This window comes from Benincasa hispida, chromosome 3, assembly GCF_009727055.1.
Source record: "Benincasa hispida cultivar B227 chromosome 3, ASM972705v1, whole genome shotgun sequence".
Classification (NCBI taxonomy): domain Eukaryota; kingdom Viridiplantae; phylum Streptophyta; class Magnoliopsida; order Cucurbitales; family Cucurbitaceae; genus Benincasa; species Benincasa hispida.
The window spans coordinates 1189471-1212821 of NC_052351.1; the positions used below are offsets into that span (position 1 = coordinate 1189471).

General features: G+C 38.2%; 4 protein-coding genes across 6 annotated transcripts in view; 2 read left to right on the plus strand and 2 right to left on the minus strand.

The window, feature by feature from the left end:
• Positions 1-7775, plus strand: part of LOC120073338 (probable starch synthase 4, chloroplastic/amyloplastic) — a 9019-nt gene extending 1244 nt beyond the window's left edge. Inside the window, exons 1-16 of one of the 3 annotated variants that reach the window (XM_039026123.1) lie at positions 1300-1438; positions 2060-2230; positions 2381-2462; positions 2557-3616; positions 3690-3741; positions 4176-4298; positions 4403-4478; positions 4555-4739; positions 4868-5062; positions 5133-5204; positions 5388-5594; positions 6123-6248; positions 6508-6657; positions 6824-6885; positions 6977-7052; positions 7137-7775. In XM_039026123.1, the coding sequence (XP_038882051.1) occupies positions 2219-2230; positions 2381-2462; positions 2557-3616; positions 3690-3741; positions 4176-4298; positions 4403-4478; positions 4555-4739; positions 4868-5062; positions 5133-5204; positions 5388-5594; positions 6123-6248; positions 6508-6657; positions 6824-6885; positions 6977-7052; positions 7137-7319 (2661 nt within the window). In that variant the 5' untranslated portion in view covers positions 1300-1438; positions 2060-2218 and the 3' untranslated portion in view covers positions 7320-7775. Of the gene's footprint in view, positions 1-1242; positions 1439-2027; positions 2231-2380; positions 2463-2556; positions 3617-3689; positions 3742-4175; positions 4299-4402; positions 4479-4554; positions 4740-4867; positions 5063-5132; positions 5205-5387; positions 5595-6122; positions 6249-6507; positions 6658-6823; positions 6886-6976; positions 7053-7136 lie in introns of those variants that run through there. The other 2 variants (XM_039026122.1, XM_039026121.1) reach the window with 2 other exon arrangements.
• Positions 7776-8300: 525 nt separating this feature from the next.
• LOC120073340 (chlorophyll a-b binding protein of LHCII type 1-like) lies at positions 8301-9268 on the minus strand. Its single transcript, XM_039026124.1, has one exon. The coding sequence runs from the start codon at positions 9204-9206 to the stop codon at positions 8409-8411; it is 798 nt and encodes a 265-aa protein (XP_038882052.1). The 5' UTR covers positions 9207-9268; the 3' UTR covers positions 8301-8408.
• A 1704-nt stretch (positions 9269-10972) lies between these two features.
• Positions 10973-11974, plus strand: LOC120073341 (chlorophyll a-b binding protein of LHCII type 1-like). Its single transcript, XM_039026125.1, has one exon. It carries the CDS (start codon positions 11048-11050, stop codon positions 11843-11845), a length of 798 nt encoding a protein of 265 aa, XP_038882053.1. The 5' UTR covers positions 10973-11047; the 3' UTR covers positions 11846-11974.
• Positions 11622-16530, minus strand: LOC120073337 (LRR receptor-like serine/threonine-protein kinase FLS2). The gene is made up of 2 exons (XM_039026120.1): positions 12861-16530; positions 11622-12616 (listed from the first exon to the last, which is right to left on the minus strand). Exons 1-2 carry the CDS (start codon positions 15994-15996, stop codon positions 12279-12281), a joined length of 3474 nt encoding a protein of 1157 aa, XP_038882048.1. The 5' UTR covers positions 15997-16530; the 3' UTR covers positions 11622-12278.
• Between the last annotated feature and the right edge of the window lie 6821 nt (positions 16531-23351).

Genomic DNA, 23351 nt, shown 5'->3' on the forward strand with positions numbered 1-23351 from the left:
TTTGTAAAAAAAAAAAAAAATTATTATGACAAAAATATAAAAGGTACAATGCATTTCCAGCTCTTGTATTTTAGCTCTTCTGATGTTCTGGTTAATACATTTTTTTTCCTCTGGTAATGATTTAGTCATTATAGCTTTAGAAGTATAGCTATCTAGTTCTGAATTTCAATAGGCCTTAATGTGATAATGGGTGTATTATGAGCTACCTTGAGGATTTGATGTAGCATCATATGTATAAGATTAGAAAGATGCTAATATGAGCATAGTACAAATAGTCAAGACATTAGTAAACTCCCTAAAGACTAGAGGTTCAAATCTTCATCTACTCACCTCGTTTGAACTTCAGAAAGGCGGAAAAAAGTTGCCAGCATATGTAATTGGACCATATTGAGTTTGGATTGTGGGTAACCAACCAGCTTCTTTTATTTGGCTCAATGACTTGTGCATGTGGTTGTGGCATGGTGTCTTGTTTGTCTTAGATGAACATGGGTTTTATCTTCAAACCAATTAATAATGAGAGGAGTAATCTAGGTGTGTTTTAGAGACTGTGAGGTTCTTCCATTTTCTCAATGTGGGATCCTCAACATGCTCCCTTAAGATAGTGCCTCTTTGGGTTCACCACTGTTGCGGGCATGTTGAGAAATGGAATCTTGACCAAAAGCCTTTCATTTTTACATTCTTGGGGTTGGTTGTTGGTGTCACCTTGCTGGTATAGGTCGTCCTTATGGTTTTTGATGAAGATTATCATTTTGATTACTTTTTGTTTGCGCTCATCAACTATGTACTATAAGATGTAAAACCAGTTGATCCAACTATCTATCCATTGTACCCATTATACATTCAACTTTGTCAGCAACGTCTAGTTGATGTTCTTGGTGAGAAATGGCTTGCAGATTTTGGTGGAGTTCCACTTCCACTTTAGACTCCCTGCCAGATTGAATTGTCTCTCTTCCGAAGGTGGTTGTCCTTTTTCCAACCATCAAGCTCTCTCATGAGGGTTGCCTAGTACTAATTTGGTGTAAACCCTAAATGTGATTTGTTGATGAGAAGAATGTGCCTTTTAGCATTTCTCGAACCTCAAACTAGAGCTGATATATATATATATATATATTTTTATTGATAGATGAAAAATAATAGTTGAGTTCTATTGTCCGTCTGTATGTTGCGATAGATACAAGGTTTTCCCAGTTTCTTGGACATTCTATATTCAATTAATAGCATATAAATATAAATTCTGTACAGTTCTCGGCACAAGAGGAAGCATTTGAAGAAAGCCTCCTATGAACATCTGTCAGTGCATGCTAATTTCAATCCAAATGATGATGAGGAGTCTGGCACTGAGAATGTGGTGGAGGGAGTTCCAATTTTGAATCAGGAGAGCTTGTCTAGTGCTGTTTTCAACACTAGTTCAGCTGTGCAGCATGACACTGAGAAAGAAGTAAGTGTATGACTGCTTCTGTTGAAATTGAACCTTCGGTAAAGTAACTGCACTTGCTGATGATTGTTGTCATGTTTACATTTTTGATCTTCCAATGGAATTGATGCTAGAGAGAGGGAAGAATCTTAAGGGAAAAAAAAATCTTGAGCCCATGCATTGATTTCATTCGGAAGTAATATAAAATTCCAAGTCCAACGTGATAGTTCTTGATTAGGTTATTTTGAGAAAGCAGTTCCACGAGAAACTCAATACATTATGTTATGGATTACAAGAACCTTGAGGGGAGTAGTGACCAGATGGACTTTTCATTTCCATATTTATATAAGATAATTCTTTTATTTCTTATCAATGTCTTATTTTCAAAGGACATAACATTGGCGACATTTTCTGAACTTAATAAAGGAAGGTCCTGGATGAGAATCAGCAGGAGAACTTTTTGATTTCCCTGCATACCTGGGTCACTCTGTTCAATAGCAACATGGAGAATTAGCTGCTTCTGAAACTTTTCTGATTTGTCTTCCAACAGTTCTACCTTCTCCTGGGTGGCAACTTTAATTCAAGCATCGGTTCTGATTTTTTTTTTTTTCAGTTTCAACCAAGCCCAAGTTCATTGCCTTGCAGATCCTGAAGAAACGTTTGCTGAGGAATTGCGGAGAGAGATGAATGCTTGGAAATGCAATTGGCAGAAACTGATATCAAATTGAAGTTGCTGCCCAGGAGAAGGTACAAAGGGAACTGCTTGAAAACCACCTGGAAAGTTACAGAAGCAGCTGAATTTCAATGGTGGTAGTGGTACTGAACAGAGCGACCTTGATTTGTGTGCTGCATGGAAATCAGAACAATGTTCTTATGGGTTCTCCTATAAAGACTTTCATTTATTGTCTTGTCTGGATATTTGATAACTGAAGCAGACAATTGAATGCGAGTCTTCTGAAATTTCAGACCAGGAAAGTTGACACTGAAGGGCTGAAGAAAGGCGTTCAACTCGAAGATTTGATTGGGATGATAAAAAATGCAGAGAAAAGTGGGGTTTTCTTTTTTCCCTTATAATGTCAAAAACTTTTATTTGGCTATGCTCTTTCTTTAACCTACTGTATGAAATTGTGGTTATCTTATAGATATCCTTCTACTTAACCAAGCCCGGGTTCGCACCCTCAAAGATCTTGAAAAAATCCTTGCTGAGAAGGAGGAATTGCAGAGAGAGATAAATGGCTTGGAAATGAGATTGGCAGAAACTGATGCTCGAATTGAACTGGCTGCCCAAGAGAAGGTACACGAGGAGCTGTTGGAAGACCAATTCGAAAAGTTGCAGACACAGCTAAATTTCAGTAGTGGTACTGAACAGAGCAATGGAGGTATGCATGGAAATCTGAACAATGTTCCTATTGATTCTCTTACTAAAGAGCTTCATTTACTGAGATCAGAAAATGTTATCCTGAAGAATGATATACAAACACTCAAAGAAGAGTTGTGTAATGTTAAGAATGCTGATCAACATCTGGAATTTTTGGAAAAAGAACGGTCAGTTTTGGAGTCTTCGCTCAAAGACTTGGAATCTAAGCTGTCAACCTCTCAGGAAGATGGTTCAGAATTGTCTTCCCTGAACGCTGAATGTATGGACTTGAGGAAGAGGGTAGAAGACTTGCAAGTTTTGCTAGATAAGGCAACCGAGCAGGCAGATCAAGCTATTCTTGTTTTGCAACAAAACCAAGAGCTCCAAGAAAAGGTCGAGAAATTGGAAGAGTCCCTTGAAGAAGCTAACGTCTTCAAATTATCTTCTGAAAAGTTTCAGCAAGATAATGAACTAATGCAACAAAAGATAGATCTATTGGAGGATCGCCTTCAAAGTTCTGATGAGGAATTACAGTCTTATATCAAATTATATCAGGAATCTGTGAAGGAGTTTCAAGATACACTGGATACTATCAAAGAAGCAAGCAAGAAAACAGCTATAGATGAGCCTGTAAATGATATGCCTTTGGAGTTTTGGAGCCGTTTATTGCTATTGATAGATGGTTGGTTACTTGAGGAAAAGATATCGAGTGATGATGCTAAACTGTTGAAGGAGATGACATGGAAGAGGGATGCACGCATATATGATGCTTATATGGCTTGCAAGGAAAAGAATGAACTTGAGGCTGTGGCTTTGTTTCTTAATTTGACATCTTCTCCAAAACGGTACATAACTATAATTTAGAATATATTGCCTCAGAAGAAACTGTTGTTTAATCAGTATTCTTGTTAACTGTAGTTCAGGACTCTATGTCATCCACATTGCAGCAGAAATGGCACCAGTCGCTAAGGTGAGTTGTTAGCTCAATAGTTCTTGGGTTTTACCAATCTACTTGAGAACAAAGATGAACCTTAGAAATTCTCTTGCTTGCACTCCTATGCTTTCAATATTTCACAAACCCTCCTTTTATCCCGATTTGCTCTATTCTATTGCGTTTCTTAGCAAACAGGACTGGAATTATCCTCCTTTGGTTGCTATTGAATGTGAACATTTTGGCATTAAAGTAAATGCAAAATACAGTGTCAATTTTCTCAAGGGGGGAAGGCATTTAAAATGCATGACATCTTTATTTATGTTTTTATCGAAGTTGTTTTCACACTTTATTTTCTATTTGTGGTTCAAATGTACTGAGCATGTGCAAATGAAAACCCAGATCTTGTAAAGTGGTTTTTTATTTTTATGTTAAGAGTAAAAGTAGTTTAAGGAATGACATTTCTTTTGAAGGTTGGTGGTCTGGGTGACGTCATCACTGGTCTCAGCAAAGCGCTGCAAAGGAGAGGGCATCTTGTGGAAATTGTTCTTCCTAAATATGATTGCATGGAGTACAGTCGTATAAAAGATTTAAGGGTATGCCTATGATTGAGACGTATGAAATTAATGAAGGAATAACCGTTGCTATGTGCTATTTTGGTGTTTTATTAATGTTTTATGGTACTTTCTTTGCTTTACAGCTTCTGGATGTGGTATTTGAGTCCTACTTTGATGGGCGGCTGTTCAAAAATAAGATATGGGTTGGGACTGTTGAAGGTCAATATTTATCCTGTCTAAATTTTTATTTATGAATTTTTTTTAAAGAAAATATGTGTCAATTTAACTTCTGCAGGTCTTCCTGTTTACTTTATTGAACCTCATCACCCTGATAAGTTCTTCTGGAGGGCTCAATATTATGGGGAGCATGACGACTTCAAACGTTTTTCATATTTCAGCCGTGCTGCACTTGAGTTACTTCTTCGGGCTGGCAAGAGACCTGATATTATACATTGCCACGATTGGCAAACTGCATTCATTGTACGATGTTTTTTTTTTTTTTTTAGAAAAAGAAACATTTCATTGAATAGATGAGCATTCATTGTATGACTTTTAATGCCTGTTCATCATTCTATCTTTTGGCAACTGACTTTTAATTGCTTTTTAAGGCACCATTATATTGGGATTTGTATTACCCGAAAGGATTGAATTCTGCAAGAATATGTTTTACTTGCCACAACTTTGAGTATCAGGGAACTGCCCCTGCTTCAGATTTGGCTTCTTGCGGTCTTGATGTTGACCAGCTAAACAGACAAGACAGATTACAGGATAATTCTTCTCATGAAAGGATCAATCCTGTTAAGGTATCGTGTTCACAGACTGTCCTATCTCTTTATTTGTTGCGAAACTTTTATGATTGACACTGTTTTCCAGGGGGCAGTTGTGTTCTCTAACATTGTCACAACAGTATCACCTACCTATGCTCAAGAGGTGCGGAGAGCTGAGGTATGATTTGTATTAAAGATACCTCATATAAACAGAAATTTTAGGATGACCTTGACAATCACAGATTTTATCCGTTCATCGCTATGGTTTTTGCTTAACTATCATAAGGCATACAAAATTGTCTTTTGGTTTAAAGTTGTTAATCTTTTGAGGCACTGAGATTGACGTCCGTATGGGCTACAGGGAGGGCATGGTCTTCACGGAACGCTTAATTTTCATTCGAAAAAGTTCTTTGGCATTCTCAATGGAATTGATACTGATGTGTGGAATCCTACTACCGATTCATTTATCAAAGTCCAATATAATGCAAATGATCTTCAGGGGAAGGCAGAAAATAAAGACGCTATAAGAAGGCATCTGGGGTTGTCATCTAATGTCAGAAAACCTCTGGTAATTACATTTTTTGAGACAATGAATCATGTGATCGCTGCTTTCTGTTTTCAAATATTTTGCAATTCCCTTTTGTTTTCTGTTCAATCTAAGGATTTAATTGTGCTTCATTTTCTACATTGAGACTGACATAACAATACGTGAATATAATACATCATGATTATCTTTTCCCCTAGTGTTGGGTAAACAGGAGCTTCACTTCACCCTTTTGGAAATCGAGCTAATTATTTGATTACAGTTGTGGTGTGGGATTTACTAATTGTATTCGGCTCACCATTTTATGACCACTTCTGAATGTATATCAGATACTCTGATTCCATGCTTCCCGTCGTATGCAGCATATCATATTTATAGTTTCGCTTACCAAGACAGGACAAAATTATTGCAATAGTTTAGTAATTGAGATATGATAACAAATCTGCACTCAAGTTTCATTTCTGATTTTCCATGAAATGGTAGCAGTGACGTAGGCTGCATAATGAAATTGGAGTTTTGGTGGATTTAATTTAAATATTTGTTTTGCAATAGGTGGGTTGCATAACAAGATTGGTGCCTCAGAAGGGTATACATCTTATCAGGTACGCAATATACCGAACGTTGGAGATGGGAGGACAGTTTGTTCTTCTGGGTTCAAGCCCAGTTCCTCATATTCAGGTTATCTACTTGACTTATGTGCCTCATACAAAAAATTAAACAAAATTATTTTTCTATTTATGCGGGTGGCTATGTTCCGATCCTACAATTGTTTTTTCCCCTACGAAAATGTAAATACTCTTTTTGCTGGTTTCTGTCATTTGAGATTTTCTTGATCTGACCTTGACACAATGTTGCCCCTTCTATTTGATTTTCGTGCACCCACTCATGTAATTAAAATTTCTCTTACCTTATTACGACTGCATTTTTGTCCATGCAGAGGGAATTTGAGGATATTGCGAATCATTTCCAGAGTCATGATCAAATTCGGTTGGTGTTGACTTATGATGAGTCTCTTTCTCATTGGATTTATGCAGGATCTGATATGTTGATAATACCATCTATCTTTGAGCCATGTGGCCTCACTCAGGTAAAAGGTTGCATATGTCGCCTAGTTTGAGCTTATTTTTAACTAGAAACAAAGAGGGTCGACCTAAGGGCTAGTGAATAATAATACATCAACCAAGTTAGAATGCGGTAACACTTTTTTGAGGCATTACAACAGTTTTACCTTCAACTTTTTCCCCCCTTCTTAGATGATTGCAATGCGATACGGTTGTATTCCTATTGTACGGAAAACTGGCGGGCTAAATGACAGGTGCATGACCTTATCTTGTAAAATCTCTACTTATTTGAGTTTCTTTCTTCAGAACTTTCGTGTTTTAATGATATCATTGTTCGCCATGTAGTGTCTTTGATGTTGACGATGAGACAATTCCTACCGAGCTTCGAAACGGATATGCATTTTTAACTCCTGATGAGCAGGTACCAGAACAGAAAACGAACTTGAGTGAGTGTTCTTTCATCATACGGCCTCTCACCGTTGATAACTTGTATTTATTTTGACAGGGGTTGAATAATGCACTGGAACGTGCCTTTAGCCACTATTTAAATAACCCAGGTAGTTGGCAGCAGCTGGTTCAGAAAGTCATGGACGTAGATTTCAGCTGGGAAACTTCAGCTGCTCAGTATGAGGAACTTTATTCAAAGTCAGTAGCACGAGCAAGAGCAGTTGCCGCAGGTCGTGCGTAAGGAAACTAGTACTTCCTTTTTTATGTTTTTTCTGGGCAATCTTTCATTCATATTCTAAAGTTCCATGTGGGAGTGCCTGAGCAATTATGGTGGAACATAATCGAATCCGATTCTCATTGAAAACTGAAGTTTAGACCAAATTTGGTGGCTCATCCATGGTTTTATGCTATGCTACCATGAAACCTCTGAATTGGTCAATTGATCACATCATACTTTTGTACACTGGACGGAACATTTCATCGCCCCTTTTACAGAAAGGAAAGAGCTGTTGCTGATGGCAATGCCTAAATCATATTCATGAACCTGCTTTTCTTGCTATAAGGCCAGGGGAAACCTGCCATTTTTTCATCTTTTTTTGACATGTAGATAATATTTTGTAAATTAGTATTATACCCAAAATCTTTAATTGGAACATTCGAATATATCTTTGTCCGATTTTTTTTTCCTTGCGTTAAATTTGACCTGCACGAGCAATTTCCTCATTATTTGGTTGAGTTCTTTTCCAGTATAATATCGGTGGCTAAAATAATAATTATTAATATATTATACTATTCAGCACCATATTTTTGTTAATGCTGGATGATTTTTTTTTCCATCAACGTATGTAGGGTGGGTAAACTTGATTTTAAATTTTAATATCTTAGTCGAGGATATATGTTAAAATCAATTGAGAATTAGTTATTATCAAGTGTAATAAAATGTGTGTTTGTATTTGAATTATTCTTAGAAGTGATAGTGTAATGATTAATGTCAATAAAGTTACCAAACAATTATGTTTATAACCATTCCAATTAAATAAAATTTCTATCCTTTTACATGATTTGTAAAGATGAATCGAGTATATAATTAACGGTATACTTTTGATCCACTCTTTTAAGACTTCCCATCGGGAAGGGTTAAACCAGAAGAAACGGTTGAACAATCACTGAAGCAACAACTTCATGAATCAAGAAGAAAGAAAACACACTAGCAGCACAAAAATTTCACACAAAAGCACTTCATTCATTTCCAACTAATGTACAGTACACCACAAATAATGATTGAACACCATAGAAACTCTCTTTTAGTCTCTCTTTTCTTACATATTTCTCACTTTCCGGGAACAAAGTTTGTAGCATATGCCCAAGCATTGTTGTTAACTGGGTCCGCAAGGTGGTCCGCCAAATTCTCCAATGGACCTTTTCCAGTAACAATGGCCTGAACGAAGAACCCAAACATGGAGAACATAGCCAACCTTCCATTCTTGAGCTCCTTAACCTTCAATTCAGCGAAGGCCTCTGGGTCATCAGCCAGACCCAATGGGTCAAAGCTTCCACCTGGGTAGATGGGGTCGGTGACCTCCCCGAGTGGGCCACCGGCAATACGGTAGCCCTCGACGGCGCCCATCAACACAACCTGGGAAGCCCAGATGGCCAAAATGCTCTGTGCGTGTATCAAGCTGGGGTTGCCCAAATAGTCGAGCCCTCCCTCACTGAAGATCTGAGATCCAGCCTTGAACCACACAGCTTCACCAAACTTCACACCATTGCGGGACAGAAGCTCAGGGAAGACACAGCCCAAAGCTCCAAGCATAGCCCATCTGGAGTGGATCACTTCGAGCTCACGGTTCTTGGCGAAGGTCTCGGGATCGGCTGAAAGTCCAGCAGTGTCCCAGCCGTAGTCACCGGGGAACTCTCCGGTGAGGTAGGACGGTGGCTCGCCAGAGAATGGGCCCAAGTACTTGACACGGTCAGGACCGTACCATGGGCTGCCGGAGGAAACTGACTTGCTGGCAGTCTTCCTCATGCTGACTCTTCCATTGCCCTGAATTTCAGGGGTGTTGGGGGAGAGCTTCACGGCCTTGCCGGCCAGAGATGGGGAGGAGAGAGCCATTGTAGAAGCAGCCATTGTTGGAGGTGGAATGAACTGTGTGATTGATGATGGAATGTATTTGTGGTGGGGAAGAAATGGTTGGGTTAGATGAGTTTAAATAGTGGGCAAGGAGAACAGATTCTTATCCATTGGTATCTATATCTTCAATCTCATTGGAGTTCAAAGATTTTTCCCTTGTTTTGATGTATGCCCACATGGCTCTTTCTCATCCACCAACTCCTTCAGATTCATATTAGTGTACAGTGAATCTAACGTTTAGATAGATTGTCTTTTTCTTAGATGAAAATTCATTTATGTGGCCGGAAAATTCAAGAGTTAGCATGGCGTGGTTGGGTAGTGGAGATTTTCCCTTTTCAGATGTGTTGGTAGCTATTAGATATTTTTGTTAGAATTTGATGTGATGTATTTTTCTTTTGGTAGGTTAAACTTTGCTACTATTCTTACAATAAACAGAAATTGATTACTTCCTAGGATTCCTTTCAGGAACTGTAAGCTACATGAATAGGAATTGGGTTGCTTCAAAAAACTAAAAAGGGGAAAAAAAAAAGGGACCAAATAATTAATTTCTTGGCTGTGTGAATTCATAAAAGTTAGAAAATTTTACCAGTGCAAATTCATTGTTATAAATGAAAAATCTTTTTTTTTTTTTTTTTTTTTTTTTTTTTGCTGTCGAACAATTTTTATCAATTATTATCTCTACAATAACTGAAGTGTAATAAAAAGTAGACTAGTCCAAGTCTCTTTGTAAATTTTTTTTCTTTTTAAATTAAACTATAAAGTCCCGAGACTTTGAGGTTTGTGCTAGTCCTGGAAGAGTTAATCTAATAACTTCATGAATTTTCAATTATGTCTCATATATGTTCTTGAAATATTCGAAATTTTAAAAAATTAGTTGGTCTATAAAATCTAAATTTTAATTTTATGTTTAATAAAAACCTAAACCTTCGATTTTGTTTCCAATTATTTAAAATATATTGAATAGGTCAATGATTTATTAGACACAATAAAATTTTCAATGATTTATTGGGCATAAAATTTTAAGTTTAAAAAATTATTGGACACTTTTGAAAGTGCACAAACTTATTTGATACAAAATTTACGATTAAGAAATATGTCACATTTTTAAAGTTACAAACCTAAATTTCAATCACTAAACTTATAATATGTTACATTTTTTTAATACACACAAACACAGAAGCAGAACTTAAATGAGTGTTTTTTAATGTCTTAACATCTGACCCAAATTCATATTTTAGCAAATATAGCTTATCATGTAATTAAAGAAAATGTTACGACGTAGTGTTCTAGCTAACACATCCATGAATAAACTTATACAGGAGAGACATATGATAGGCTTTAATTTATAAAAACAAGGACAGTCATAAAACCTTTATAATCCTGAAGATGAATCTGAACTAGAATCAGAGCATAAAAATTTGTTTTATTTACACAAAAAAAAAGAGAAAAAAGAATAATATATAAGCAGGAACGTATTATTAAAAATCGAAAGCTCACAGTTCTCCACAAATCAGCATATGACAAGTGTACATGAAATTCATAAAGGATATGGTAGCTATCAACAACACACGTGTCAAAATTTCATTGGAAGAAAGAGGAGCCCATGGAGTTTCCTAAGATTTTTAGGGGTAAGTGGCTCAAAGGAAGCCACCTGGAGTAAGGAAATCAACCATAGAAATTATTTCAACCAATAAGAAAGTTGATATTGATTTCCCTGGATAAGGACCCTTCTCCCAAATCCATGTATATTAGGCTTCATCATTCCTCTTCATCAAATTCATCCAGCAGCCTCTTCACATCATTTCATACCCATTTCGAATTCCTTCTGAATCATTCCAATGGCTGCCTCTACAATGGCTCTCTCCTCCCCATCTCTGGCCGGCAAGGCTGTGAAGCTCTCCCCCAACGCCCCTGAAATTCAGGGCAATGGAAGAATCAGCATGAGGAAGACTGCCAGCAAGTCAGTTTCCTCCGGCAGCCCATGGTATGGTCCCGACCGTGTCAAGTACTTGGGCCCATTCTCTGGCGAGCCACCGTCCTACCTCACCGGAGAGTTCCCCGGTGACTACGGCTGGGACACTGCTGGACTTTCAGCTGATCCCGAGACCTTCGCCAAGAACCGTGAGCTGGAAGTGATCCATTCCAGATGGGCCATGCTTGGAGCTTTGGGCTGTGTCTTCCCTGAGCTTCTGTCCCGCAATGGTGTGAAGTTTGGTGAAGCTGTGTGGTTCAAGGCTGGATCTCAGATCTTCAGCGAGGGAGGGCTCGACTACTTGGGCAACCCCAGCTTGATCCACGCACAGAGCATTTTGGCCATCTGGGCTTCCCAAGTTGTGTTGATGGGGGCCGTCGAGGGCTACCGTATTGCCGGCGGCCCGCTCGGGGAGGTGACTGACCCCATCTACCCAGGTGGAAGCTTCGACCCATTGGGTCTGGCTGATGACCCAGAGGCCTTCGCTGAATTGAAAGTTAAGGAGCTCAAGAATGGAAGGTTGGCCATGTTCTCCATGTTTGGATTCTTCGTTCAGGCAATTGTTACAGGAAAGGGTCCATTGGAGAATTTGGCTGACCACCTTGCTGACCCAGTCAACAACAATGCTTGGGCCTATGCCACAAACTTTGTTCCCGGAAAGTGAGAGTCTTAGGATTCAGAGAGCGAGAAAGGAATTTGTGTTTGGTTGAACCATTGATGGTGGTGTAAATTTCGGGTTTGAACAATTGAGTATTTGATTTGAATGGACTTCATTTTGATTTTTCAGTAATAACAAAGAGATTATCTATTTAATGAAAGGATGAGCACTGGAGTCGCATACACCAATTTAAATTGTCATTCCTGGAAATGAATAATGCATATAGTCTTGAAACTCTGGGAATCAGTTCTATAACTATAAATGAATTAACTTAAAACTTATTAGAGCATAATGATCATTTAAGTCTACTGTTAAGCATAGGAATCCATTGAACTCATAAGTCACAAGTTTATAACTAAAATTTGGCGTTACTCATTTACGAAAAAAACAATATAAGACAGTATAATTGTCAGTACTAATATTTATACATTTAAATCTACTATTCATCTCTCTGCAACTTTAAAAGGATAGACAGAACTTCATTCATGTCAGGTCTATTCTCAGGATTTTGGTCGGTACAGCTTAGTGCTAGTTTGAGCAGTTTTTCCAACCTTCTTTGCTCCTTCGAATCATTCAAGACCAGCACAGGATCCAAAACTTGACTAAGTTCTTCCTTTCCATTTGCTAGAGCTCTCTCTACCAGTTGCTGCAAGCTGATTGGGAGTCCATGAGCTTCAATGGTGGCAGTTGGCCTTTTCTTTGTCAGAAATTCCATCAGTATTATACCAAAACTGAACACGTCTACTTTCGTTGTCACTTTCCCCATGTATGCAAACTCTGATAAGAAGGGATCAGATACAAATATTTTACAAAAAAAATTAGTTTTATTCCATTTAAGTCATTGCTGAGTCACAACGGTTTCAAATATCAAGAGAAGACACCGACCAAGTTCTCTCAATTCAGATAGCTTATACCGAATGTATGAGATATAGAATGCCAGTTATGTGATTGATTGTAATATTTTTGCATGTGGAGTAATAGTGTAAACCTTATAGTATAAAAATGGACTTTAAAATAGTACCTGGAGCCAAATATCCGATAGTGCCTTCAAAAGCTGCTGAAGAGGAAATACTGCTTGTGTCTTGGCTTTGCACCCCCAACACTCTAGCAGTTCCAAAATCGCTCACATGGGCTACCCAGTCTCCATCAAGAAGGATGTTTGAAGGTTTCAAGTCAGAGTGAATGATGGGAAAGTCATATCCATAATGCAGGTATTGCACCCCACTGGCAACAGAAACGCAAATATCGATCCTCATTGACAATGAACAACTCAATTGATCTGTTCCAGGTTCATGTATTATTCTATCCAAGTTCCCATTTTCCATGTATTCAAGAACGATAGCCTTCAGCTTCTGGCTTTCCCAAGCATATCCGAGTACTTTCACCAAATTCCTATGTCTAAGTTGACAAAGAATCTTGATTTCTCTACTGAAGTAATCATATGATTCTGCAGAGAAATATTGCAAATTCAATCTTTTTACAGCTACAATCTGTCCATCGTCCAGTTGACCCCTGTAGACAGTGCTTAAAGTACTGGAACCTAGAATGTTTTCATCGCTGAAGTATTCTGTTGCAATCTCCATATCCTTCTTATCAAACCTCTTAAGGGTACATTTATACTCCAACGATGGTTCAGGATTCTCAATACTTTTAGATTTCTCAAGCTTACCATATCGGTTGAAGCCTAGAATTAAGAAAACTATAGCTAAGAGTACAATACAAGATCCAAGGGTTATGAGAATCAGTAAGGTCTTTTTTGATAGATGTCGCAAATACTTCTTTCCACAAGGAGCAAAGGACTTGAACCCACAAAGAGCAGGATTTCCTATCAAGCTTGAAACATTTATTTTTTGAAATATTCCAGTGTCCGGAACAGGACCTTCTAGTTGATTAAAGGAAAGGTTAACATACTTCAGAGATGAAAGTTTTTGAGGGATTCTGCCATTGAACTTGTTCTGAGAAAGGTCCAAAGAGTACAAGTGGTCCAGATTTGCCAATTCTTCTGGGATTTCACCAGCTATTTTGTTCCTTGAAAGGTTCAAGTTCGTGAGCATATTCATTCCAGTAAAAGCTTTACCTGGAAGCATACCGGAAAGATCATTTCTTGACAGATCAAGAAAGAACAAATTCCTACAACCTCCGATCGTTGCTGGAATAATCCCGGAGAGATTGTTGTTTGAGAAGTCAATGGATTGTATCATTTGCAACAACCCAAGCTCCGCTGGAATACCTCCTACCAGGAAATTGTATGACAAGTTCATGTATAGCTGCATATCTTTCATACCTGAGATTAAGACCCCAGGAATTGATCCAGATAGATGGTTGTGGGACAGATCTAACATCACAAGTCGATGAAGATTCCTCATACTTTTAGGAACCGTTCCATTAAGCATGTTTCCATGAAGGTCCAAATATGAAAGAAACTCTAGTCTTGAGATGGCATCTGGAATTGGACCAATGAACTTGTTGTTCTGCAAATGAAGATGAACCAGTCGAATCAAATCAAATATTTTTTCAGGAATCCTTCCTTCCAATGCATTGTCATGCAAAGAAAGAGCTTGAAGAAGAGAAAGCTTTGACAACTCCCCAGGAATTTGACCTGAAAATTTATTATCTGCAAGTACTAATGTGTTGAGTCTGCTTAAGTTGCCAATATCCCCTGGAATTTCCCCAGAAAATGAATTTGATGCGGCTCTGAAAACTTGAATATTGGAAAGCTTGCCAATACTGGATTTTAACAATCCAGTGAAATTGTTCAGAGCCAGATCTACGATCTCAAGAGATGAACAATTAAATAAGTCATCTGGGATTTCACCAAAAATCCTATTTGATCCAAGGAAGAGGGAAGTAAGATTCTGCAAATTCCCGTATCCTAAAGGTATTTTCCCTGTCAGCCTATTGAATGAAAGATCAATTATAGAAAGCTGGGTGCAATTGGTAATACTAGATGGAATTGAACCCGCTAGGAGATTGCTGCTCAATGTCAATCTCTTCAGATTATGAAGCAAACCTAAATTGGATGGAATCTCGCCTGTGAATGAATTGAAGCTCAGAGACAAATGTGTTAGGTTTGACAAGTTTGTCAAAGATGCCGGAATCACCCCGAAAAATCTATTCGAGTGAAGAGTCAAAACCTGCAATGATCTCAAAGATCCAATACCAGAAGATATCGTTCCACTTAACTTATTCTCTGAGAGAAGCAAATGGGTTAAACCTTTCAAATGTAAGAGAGATTGTGGTATAGTGGAGTTTAATCTATTTGTATACAGACGCAAGGTTTGTAAGCGAATCAGAGAGCCTAATTGTGAAGGAATTGGACCACTGAACTTATTGTTGTATAGTTCCAAAGAAAGAAGCTTCTCACATTTACCTATCTCCTCAGGAATCTTCCCAACCAAAGCATTCTCAAACAATAGGAGATACTCCAAATTCAACAAATTCCCAATCTCCACTGGTATATTCCCAGACAAGTTGTTCTGGCTAAGATCTAGACTTTGCAGTGCATCTAGTTTGCCAATAGAGACTGGAATGGAACCTTCTAGCTTGTTGACGTATGCAACCAGAATTTGAAGATTGACTAAGCTTCCTATGTTTGATGGGATTCTGCCCGTGAGATTATTAAATACCACACCAAATGCTAACAAGTTTGTGCAGTTGCAAATGCTATCGGGAATGCTTCCCTTTAAGAAGTTATTTCCCAAATCAACATATTGCAGGAACCCAAGGTTTCCCAACTGGGGTGGAACGTGACCTGAAAGAAAGTTTCTGTAAAGAATGAGCTGAGAAAGGTTGGAACACGAACCCAATTCACCTGGAATGTGCCCGGTAAACGAATTCTGAGTTAAATCGAGAACCTGGAGAGCTGAGAGGTTCCCAATAAACGGAGAAATCTCGCCTTCAAGCTGCTGATCAATCAAAGTAATCGAAATGACCCTTTTGGAATTAGAGTCACAGATAATGCCAGACCAATTGCAGTGGTGGTTAAGGTCGGTCCAATCTGCAAGTGCTCCCAATGGGTCGAAATGGATGGAACGCTTGAAATCCTTTAAGGCTTCCAATTCAACTTGGACCACGGCGGATTGGTGTTGGGCAAATAGAATCCTAACTAGAACAAAACTAGCTATCATGAAAATGGCTAAACTGACGCTAGAAGCCATTGTTACTGTTTCCTGAAGTACTATTCCTCTCGCTCTCTCTATACAGACTTGAATTTATATACCATGACGAAACAAAAATCTGACTCGTGGAGTATCACAAAGGTCACAAGTATAGCTCAGCAGAATCAATCAATGACCACAGAGATACAAGAGAAATAGAATATGAACTTTCAAAGCATTGAAATAGAGAAAGTTGATGATTATCGAACTAACATAGAAAAAACCAAGCTGACTTGACATTGCTACTATGAAAGCAACGTACGTAAATCCAAATCATCGAGAGTTCGGTCATTCTTAGCACGCTGCAAGTAGGCACGTCAATTGGCTGTATGTGAACCGCGGTTTTCAGTGAATCAACGTATGAGAATGGAGAGTGAAAGCAAATTGGAAGAAGCGGCCAAATTTGGGAACTGCTGGGTTTTGACCTGACGACTTCATTGAAGAGTTGGTCGCCTTGCAGTTGCAGTAGGGAACTGAAGAAATTGATGATTGATTTTCCACGACGATGATTGCGACAGTGGCTGCAAATTGGAGTAACATCTTTGCAGAAATGAAAAGCAAAAACGATAATTTTCAACGTCATGGGAAATTTCGTAGTGATGGGTCAAATTTTGAGGTCCACCCCAAATTTGGTAGGCCCACTCCAAATTTCATCTTTAAACGATACTCGAATTTGATTTTCTGACGTCGTAAGTAGCGTGTAAAATATCCGTTTAGTCTTCAAAACATTTGAAGACGTATGCGCCTCCCATTTTCTCGCTCGTTCATCTCGTTTCACATTCATTCCTCTCGTTCTTGTAATTAACTTCCTGCCAATTTGCATGTAATTAATAGTTGTTGTACGAATTTCCGAATACTTCGAAAAACCCACAATTCTTTCCAATCAATTTAATAAAAAGTGTTGTGCACGCTAAGTCCCACTAAGATAACAAAACATTTTGACCAAATGGAGTATCTCCGTTCTCATAAAACGTTTTCTCTTAAAAAAAACTCATAACATTTAGCTGCAAAGTTTTCTCAAAAAATACGAATTTGTAACGTTTTAATCGTTGTTGAATCAACACATATAAGAAATTTCACACTCCAAGTAAATATAAACATGCACTGCGTTGTTTCTCATTTACTTAAATCGTATGAGTTGTGATAGGAATAGTTTGTTTGAGAGTTGGTATTATGCTACTATAGATAGGTGAGAGGAAGAAATGAGAGAGAGGTTAGTCCAACGTGAGGAAGGAAATACCATGTACAATCTATTAAAGGAGAAAAATGAACGAGGGCCAAAGAAACGAGAGGAAGAAACAAGAGAAAGAAACAAGTTTTACAGATTTTTTTTTAAAATTTACTCGTTTGTGTATTGAATGATGGACGAGAAGGAGCTGTTTGTTTGATATGGAGGGTCATGGGATGAGAAGGAACAATGCTATAATGGAGGATGTTTGAAGGGTATCCTAGTGCTAATGACATTGAAGTATAGTGAATTGAAAGATCGATTGTTTGACCTTATGGAAATTAATTTTTTAGAGTTCAACTTGATAATGAGGGTGAAATATAAATTGGATTGTGAATGTCATTCTGTATTTTTTATGAACGACCACAATGTTAAATTTATGCTTTTGGAGTTGGATCATAGCAGACCAACGATATTCATAAGTATTGAGAAAATCCATCAAGTGCCAGAATTTGATGACATAGAGGCAGAATGCGAACCAATGCATGCAGGTGATATAAATAACGAACCAAATATTTTCCATGGGTGGTGTCCATGGGAGATGACAACATGAATCCATGAGATTTGTATACTCATGGCCAGAAATGGGGTCGTAATGAGAATGTTATGAATGAGAACATTTTGAATGAGAACCTTGTGAATGAGACTCTAGCCACTGAAAGGGGTGGTTCTGTCCTTACTTCGACCCGGATTCTTCATAATGACTTTGGTCATTTTATTGGTAATGTGCATCGGAGGACTGCGACAGTATAAGAGAGTTGTCCTCCTGCAGTTCGACCATCAACGAGTATTGTAAGAAATGGAGACCTGATCATGCAACTGCAATCTCATATGGATTGGATATTGATGAAGGCCAAATTTTCTTTTGCAAGAACCATGTGAAAATGAGGTTGTCAATGTTGGCCATAAAGAATAATTTCGAGTTGCGGGTTTGAAACAAAAAACTATATAGTGTCTGATGTATCCACATTCCACGAGACATGTAAGTAGGGAGTAATGCAGTTAGAATGGATGGTTGTGACATTTTCAAGATTAACAAATATATAGCTGCTCACACATGCTCGCTTCAAGTTCTTAATCATGACCACAGGCAAGCTAGCGCGTTTGTAATTGGCCCATTAATCAAAGATAAGTTCGGCGTTGGTTGTGCTGAAACCCCACAACATATAGTTGAGGATATGCGGCTGGAATATGGTGTGAACATAAGTTACGACAAGGCATGACGTGCAAGAGAAACTGCTTTCGCTCTTTCCAGGGGTACCCCTGAGGAATCTTACGCCATGTTTCATGCTTATGGTGAAGCTTTAAAGATTGAAAATTCGGGCACCATTTTTTAGATTGAACTTAAAAAATCTCAATACTTCAAATATGTGTTCATGGCACTAGGTCCTTGCTTAAGAGGGTTTAAAAGTTGTCGTCCGGTGATCGTTGATGATAGCACTCATTTGAAGGGTAAGTACAAAGGTACAATGTTGGTTGGCGTTGGAATGGATGGTAATAATCAAGTGTACCCTTTGGCATATGCTATCATCAACAATGAGATTGGCCGATCATGGAAGTGGTTTATGACGAATTTGAAAGCTGCAATTGGAGAATGCGCTAATCTTGTATTTGTTTTAGATCGACACTAGAATATCACCAGTGCAGGTTGATGTTGTATTCCCAACAACATTTCACAGACTTTGTACATTCCACTTAAAGTGGAATATCAGTAAAAACTTCAAGGATGAGGTAGTGGGCAAATTGTTTGATGGTGCAGCAAGAACGTATCGGGAGTCCGCTTTCAAAAGATATTGGGACCAAATATTGAAGTTCAAGAATGGTAGCCTTGGAAGATATTTAGAGGATGTGGATGTCGAGCGGTGAGCATGATATTATCAATATGTGAATCGATATGATAACATGACGAACAATAGTGCCGAGTGTTTCAATTCGATAACAAAAGAAGTGAGGAAACTGCCAATAACAACACTACTGGAATACATAAGTTGTTTGATACAACAATGGTTCTATGAGCAATAAAATATTTGGTTAGCTAGCACATCAACACATTCAAAATATGAGGAGGAAATTATATTATTTGAGTGTGAGAAAGTCAGGCGATACTAAGTCACCCAATCGATTGTTACATGTTTTATGGGAAAGATGGTAGGTTAGATGGTATTTTCAGCCTTAACACACTTGAGTGTAGTTATAGACAGTTTCAGAGTTTGGAGATTTCGTGTTCACATGCTATTGCTGCAGCTAGAGAATGGAATGTCAACCTATTCACTCTATGTAGCAGGTTTTATTTTGTGGAGTCACTTGTCCTTGCATACGTAGAATCAATATCTCCACTTGGCCATGTGACTGAATGGAAGAAACCGTTGGAGTATGCTGACGTTAATATCCTTCCACCGAAAAGGGTTGTTCGAGTAGGACGAAGGCAGGTACAGAGGATCTCGTCCACTGGAGAACATCGGCCCTCGAGAAAATGCAAACGATGTAGTGGTATCGGCCACAATAGACATACTTGTAATGAGCCACTCGTAAATATAGATGGCCAAGTTTGTTAACATTCACAAGGTGTACTAATTTTTACATTTATAAGTTGTACTGTTTTTTACATTCACAATTTGTACTATTTTTTACATTCACAATTTGCACAAATAAGTATACAACTTGAAAAGTACAATCTAGTAAATGAATGTATCAGCCCATAGCTCACAAGCATACTGGAATCTAAAGTCCGCCATCTTCTCTTGAACTAACACCCCTTTCGTTGGAGATCCAATAACCATATGCTCAAAAAATTTTAAAATAGAAGATACCACAATCTAATGTATTGTGACCTTGTATATCTCCTATTTCTGTACAATAAACTTGCCATGGGTCATGATGTAAGTCTAGTTTCTTCTGATAAAGCATGCAAAAGTGAGCTAATGACGACAATGTATGTGTCAAAGGCGTCAGCATTAGTACAATATCATTCATCGAGATGTACGATGGCATGGATTCGTATAACAATATCCGTCCTCTATTCATGTCAATCACGATTAGGATCCAATGTTCACGTAGGTTGATTGCACTATACATGTAGTCTACGTCAACCTATTCTGGTTGATGATTTGGCTCCAAACCAAGCACAAGGTTAGTTATACTATCTTCTTTCACCCATACAACTGTGACTTCTTCCTTGGTCCTATCGTATATGGCTCTGAACAAGCTTTCGGGTGTGAAGAAGTTCAAATGGCATTGTTGGAAAAAAATATATTAATTGTTAATGAATTAAGTATACAAAATGAATGAATGAATGAATTAATTAAAAACGCATATACATACCAATATTCCCGGTGAGAATGTTGTGAACTTATGGACGCATATCGTGGGCTGAGCAAGTAACTTTCTCCTAATAAAACATGAATATGCTTTCAAGCACCTACAAATGAAAGTCCAACATGTTATTAACCGAAACATAGTACATGTAGATATAAAACTTGTACAACAAAATTAGTCCATACATCACATTTGATACATTCATTATCCTTCATCAACTCACGAAACAGATCTCTTGTGCTTCTGCCCATCCTAAACAAAGCCCTCGTGCTAGGTACGTGAGGCTCCACATCATCGCTTGTCAGCCATTATAGGAAGGCGTTAAACATTTCCTTTAGGATTGTATGGGTTGGATTGTATCTAACCCTATCAACCATATTAGGAGGACAAGCACCTGGATTGTAGTACTTCCTCTTCAACTTCGATCGTTCCATTTCAATCGAAGGGGTATAAGCTTAACCTCTTTCGTCTTCCTACTCGTACGTCTTAGAGCCTCAATGACCTTCTCGAGTTTTTTCTCCATCTTGATCTTCAACTTTTTTTTGAGAGGCGGGATCAGGCGTAGATGGATATCATCATCCGTAGAGGATGGATATGGCATAGGTGACTCGATGGCAGTGGTGGTTATAGGCACAATGATAGTGGTGCTAGAGAGCCTGGGATCAAAGATAAGGTCGATAGAAGTGGTGCTCAAGAGAGTGGGATCAGAGATAGGGTTGATCGGAGTGGTGCCCGAGAGGTTAGGATCAGAGATAAAGTCGATAGGATTCCTCTTGAGATGTTCTTCATCCACACCATCATGGTCACCTAGCTCGTCCTCACCATCATGGTCATGTTGCTCGTCCTCATCATCATGGCCACATGATAATCTTTTGCATTATTCTACACAATTACACCATATCATTAGTACATAACGCACGAAACACACCTATTCATCTACAAATCATGAAATATACATACTCGACATAATGTTTGCAATATCTCAGTGATTGCCCGCAGTTGTACCTTCACCTCCCCCAAATCAAACTTCACCTCCCTCAATGTAGTCTCCACTCTCAAGACCCGTTTGTCTAAGATTTGTAGGTAGTCTCTACTCTAAATGCTCATCCTGTTTGAGTTGACATTGGGTTCTGGTACACGACGATCTGACTAACAGATCTCAAATTCCTCTTTGTGGCAAGACTCATGCTCAAATCGGAAAGACATATGGTCTCCCTCATGAGGTTCATGTTTACCAAATACCTCCTCCTGGTCAATGTTTGCACGTTTTTCTTCTGAGCTCTTTGACACTGGCAACATCGGATCCTCCTTCTGAAGCTCCAAATACACTGGGCGTTCGTCAACTCGAGTGTCCCTAAATTACCTCTCTGCATTGGACATCGTTGACAGTCGGATCACCAACTACGTGACAAACATATTATAAACAATGTTAAATAACATTTAAATACTAAAACAATGTGAGGTGGTGCTTATTACTCACTAAAGAGGAATTAAGACATCTTCTGCAATAGCTTGTTGGACAATGAATGAGAGCATGACCACCTTAGAAATCGAGGCACAATATTATCGTTAAGTCGAAATGTAACTCTCTTAGTAATGGTGGATATAATCTCATATGTCCAAACCTATAAAACCATTATAGTTTATAAGAAAGTAATGACAATTCATTACTATTTATGGTAAAGAAAATGTAAGAATTGATACCTGAAATGCGTGAGGAAATCTGGGTAGATTGTACTTCAGCACGTAACTTTGATTTTTTTTCACCTTCTCCTTGTACGAGGTGACCTTGTCCTTTAACGCTTTCTTCAGACCAATGAAGGTTCACTCCCATAAATTATGTCCCCAATTTAAGCTGTTGAATTATTCAAGGTCCTTCAAATCATCCAGCAACGATTTATGAATGCTACTTTTTGTCTTGTCTTTTCCTATCAACCCCAACTCATAATAATATACAAGTGTAACTTTCATTACATCCAAGTCATTTTCGAACTTTAACGCCTTATAAAATTCTTCAAACTTGGTGGGATGCACTTTCATCGACATTAAATTCTTGAAATACTTCAATCGTAGAGATTCTGTCACTTCAATATTACGAACCAGTTTAGTAGGTGACCACTACAATCCCATCACCAATAGGAAATCCTCCTTCGAAAATTCAACAATCGTCCCATCTAAGTCAAAGGTCATGGAATCAGGCCTACTACTTTCCACCTCCCTCAATAATATATGATGGACTAGCGGGCAATTGAAGACTATGTCCATATCCACAAAATTTCCAAACATGATCCTCCAAAACATTTGAAGCTGACTCTCTATAAGTTTCCCTTTGATTATCTTATTTGCGATCCCAATGTGAGATGAAAGGCTTGTAGCTTGTCTAGGAAAACGATCCTTTATAGCAATCTTCAGATTAGCCATTACAACTGCAGCTAAAAGGAAAAAAAAAAAAGAATTAGAGAAAAAAAAGGAACAAAATCACATTTTCGAGCATTTTGGAAAACTCTCATTTCAAGATCTCACTCCTTCCTCTCGTTCTTCTTGTTTCTTCATTTCGTTCTTCATCTTGTTCTTCATCTCGTTCTTTCTCTCCTTAATTTGATATAGAAATGGAATCACATGCAAGAAATAGAAAATGTAAACCACAATTTGTACCAGTGTTTCTCTCGTTCTTCATCTTGTTCTTTCTCTCATTCTTTTCTCCTTAACTTTATACATAAATGGAATCACATGCAAGAAATGAAAAACATAAACCACAATTTATACTAGTGTTACCTAAACTTTTGGAGGTGTAGAAATGAGCAAATAAGAT

What these genes read in the sequence shown, in the direction of transcription:
- LOC120073340 (XM_039026124.1), bottom strand. Translation starts at nt 9,206, where the DNA reads ATGGCTGCTTCTACAATGGCTCTCTCCTCCCCATCTCTGGCCGGCAAG.
- LOC120073341 (XM_039026125.1), top strand. Translation starts at nt 11,048, where the DNA reads ATGGCTGCCTCTACAATGGCTCTCTCCTCCCCATCTCTGGCCGGCAAG.
- LOC120073337 (XM_039026120.1), bottom strand. Translation starts at nt 15,996, where the DNA reads ATGGCTTCTAGCGTCAGTTTAGCCATTTTCATGATAGCTAGTTTTGTT. An exon ending in TATCGGATATTTGGCTCCAG is followed by an intron (nt 12,617 to 12,860) that starts GTACTATTTTAA and finishes CCTTCTTATCAG; the next exon opens with AGTTTGCATACATGGGGAAA.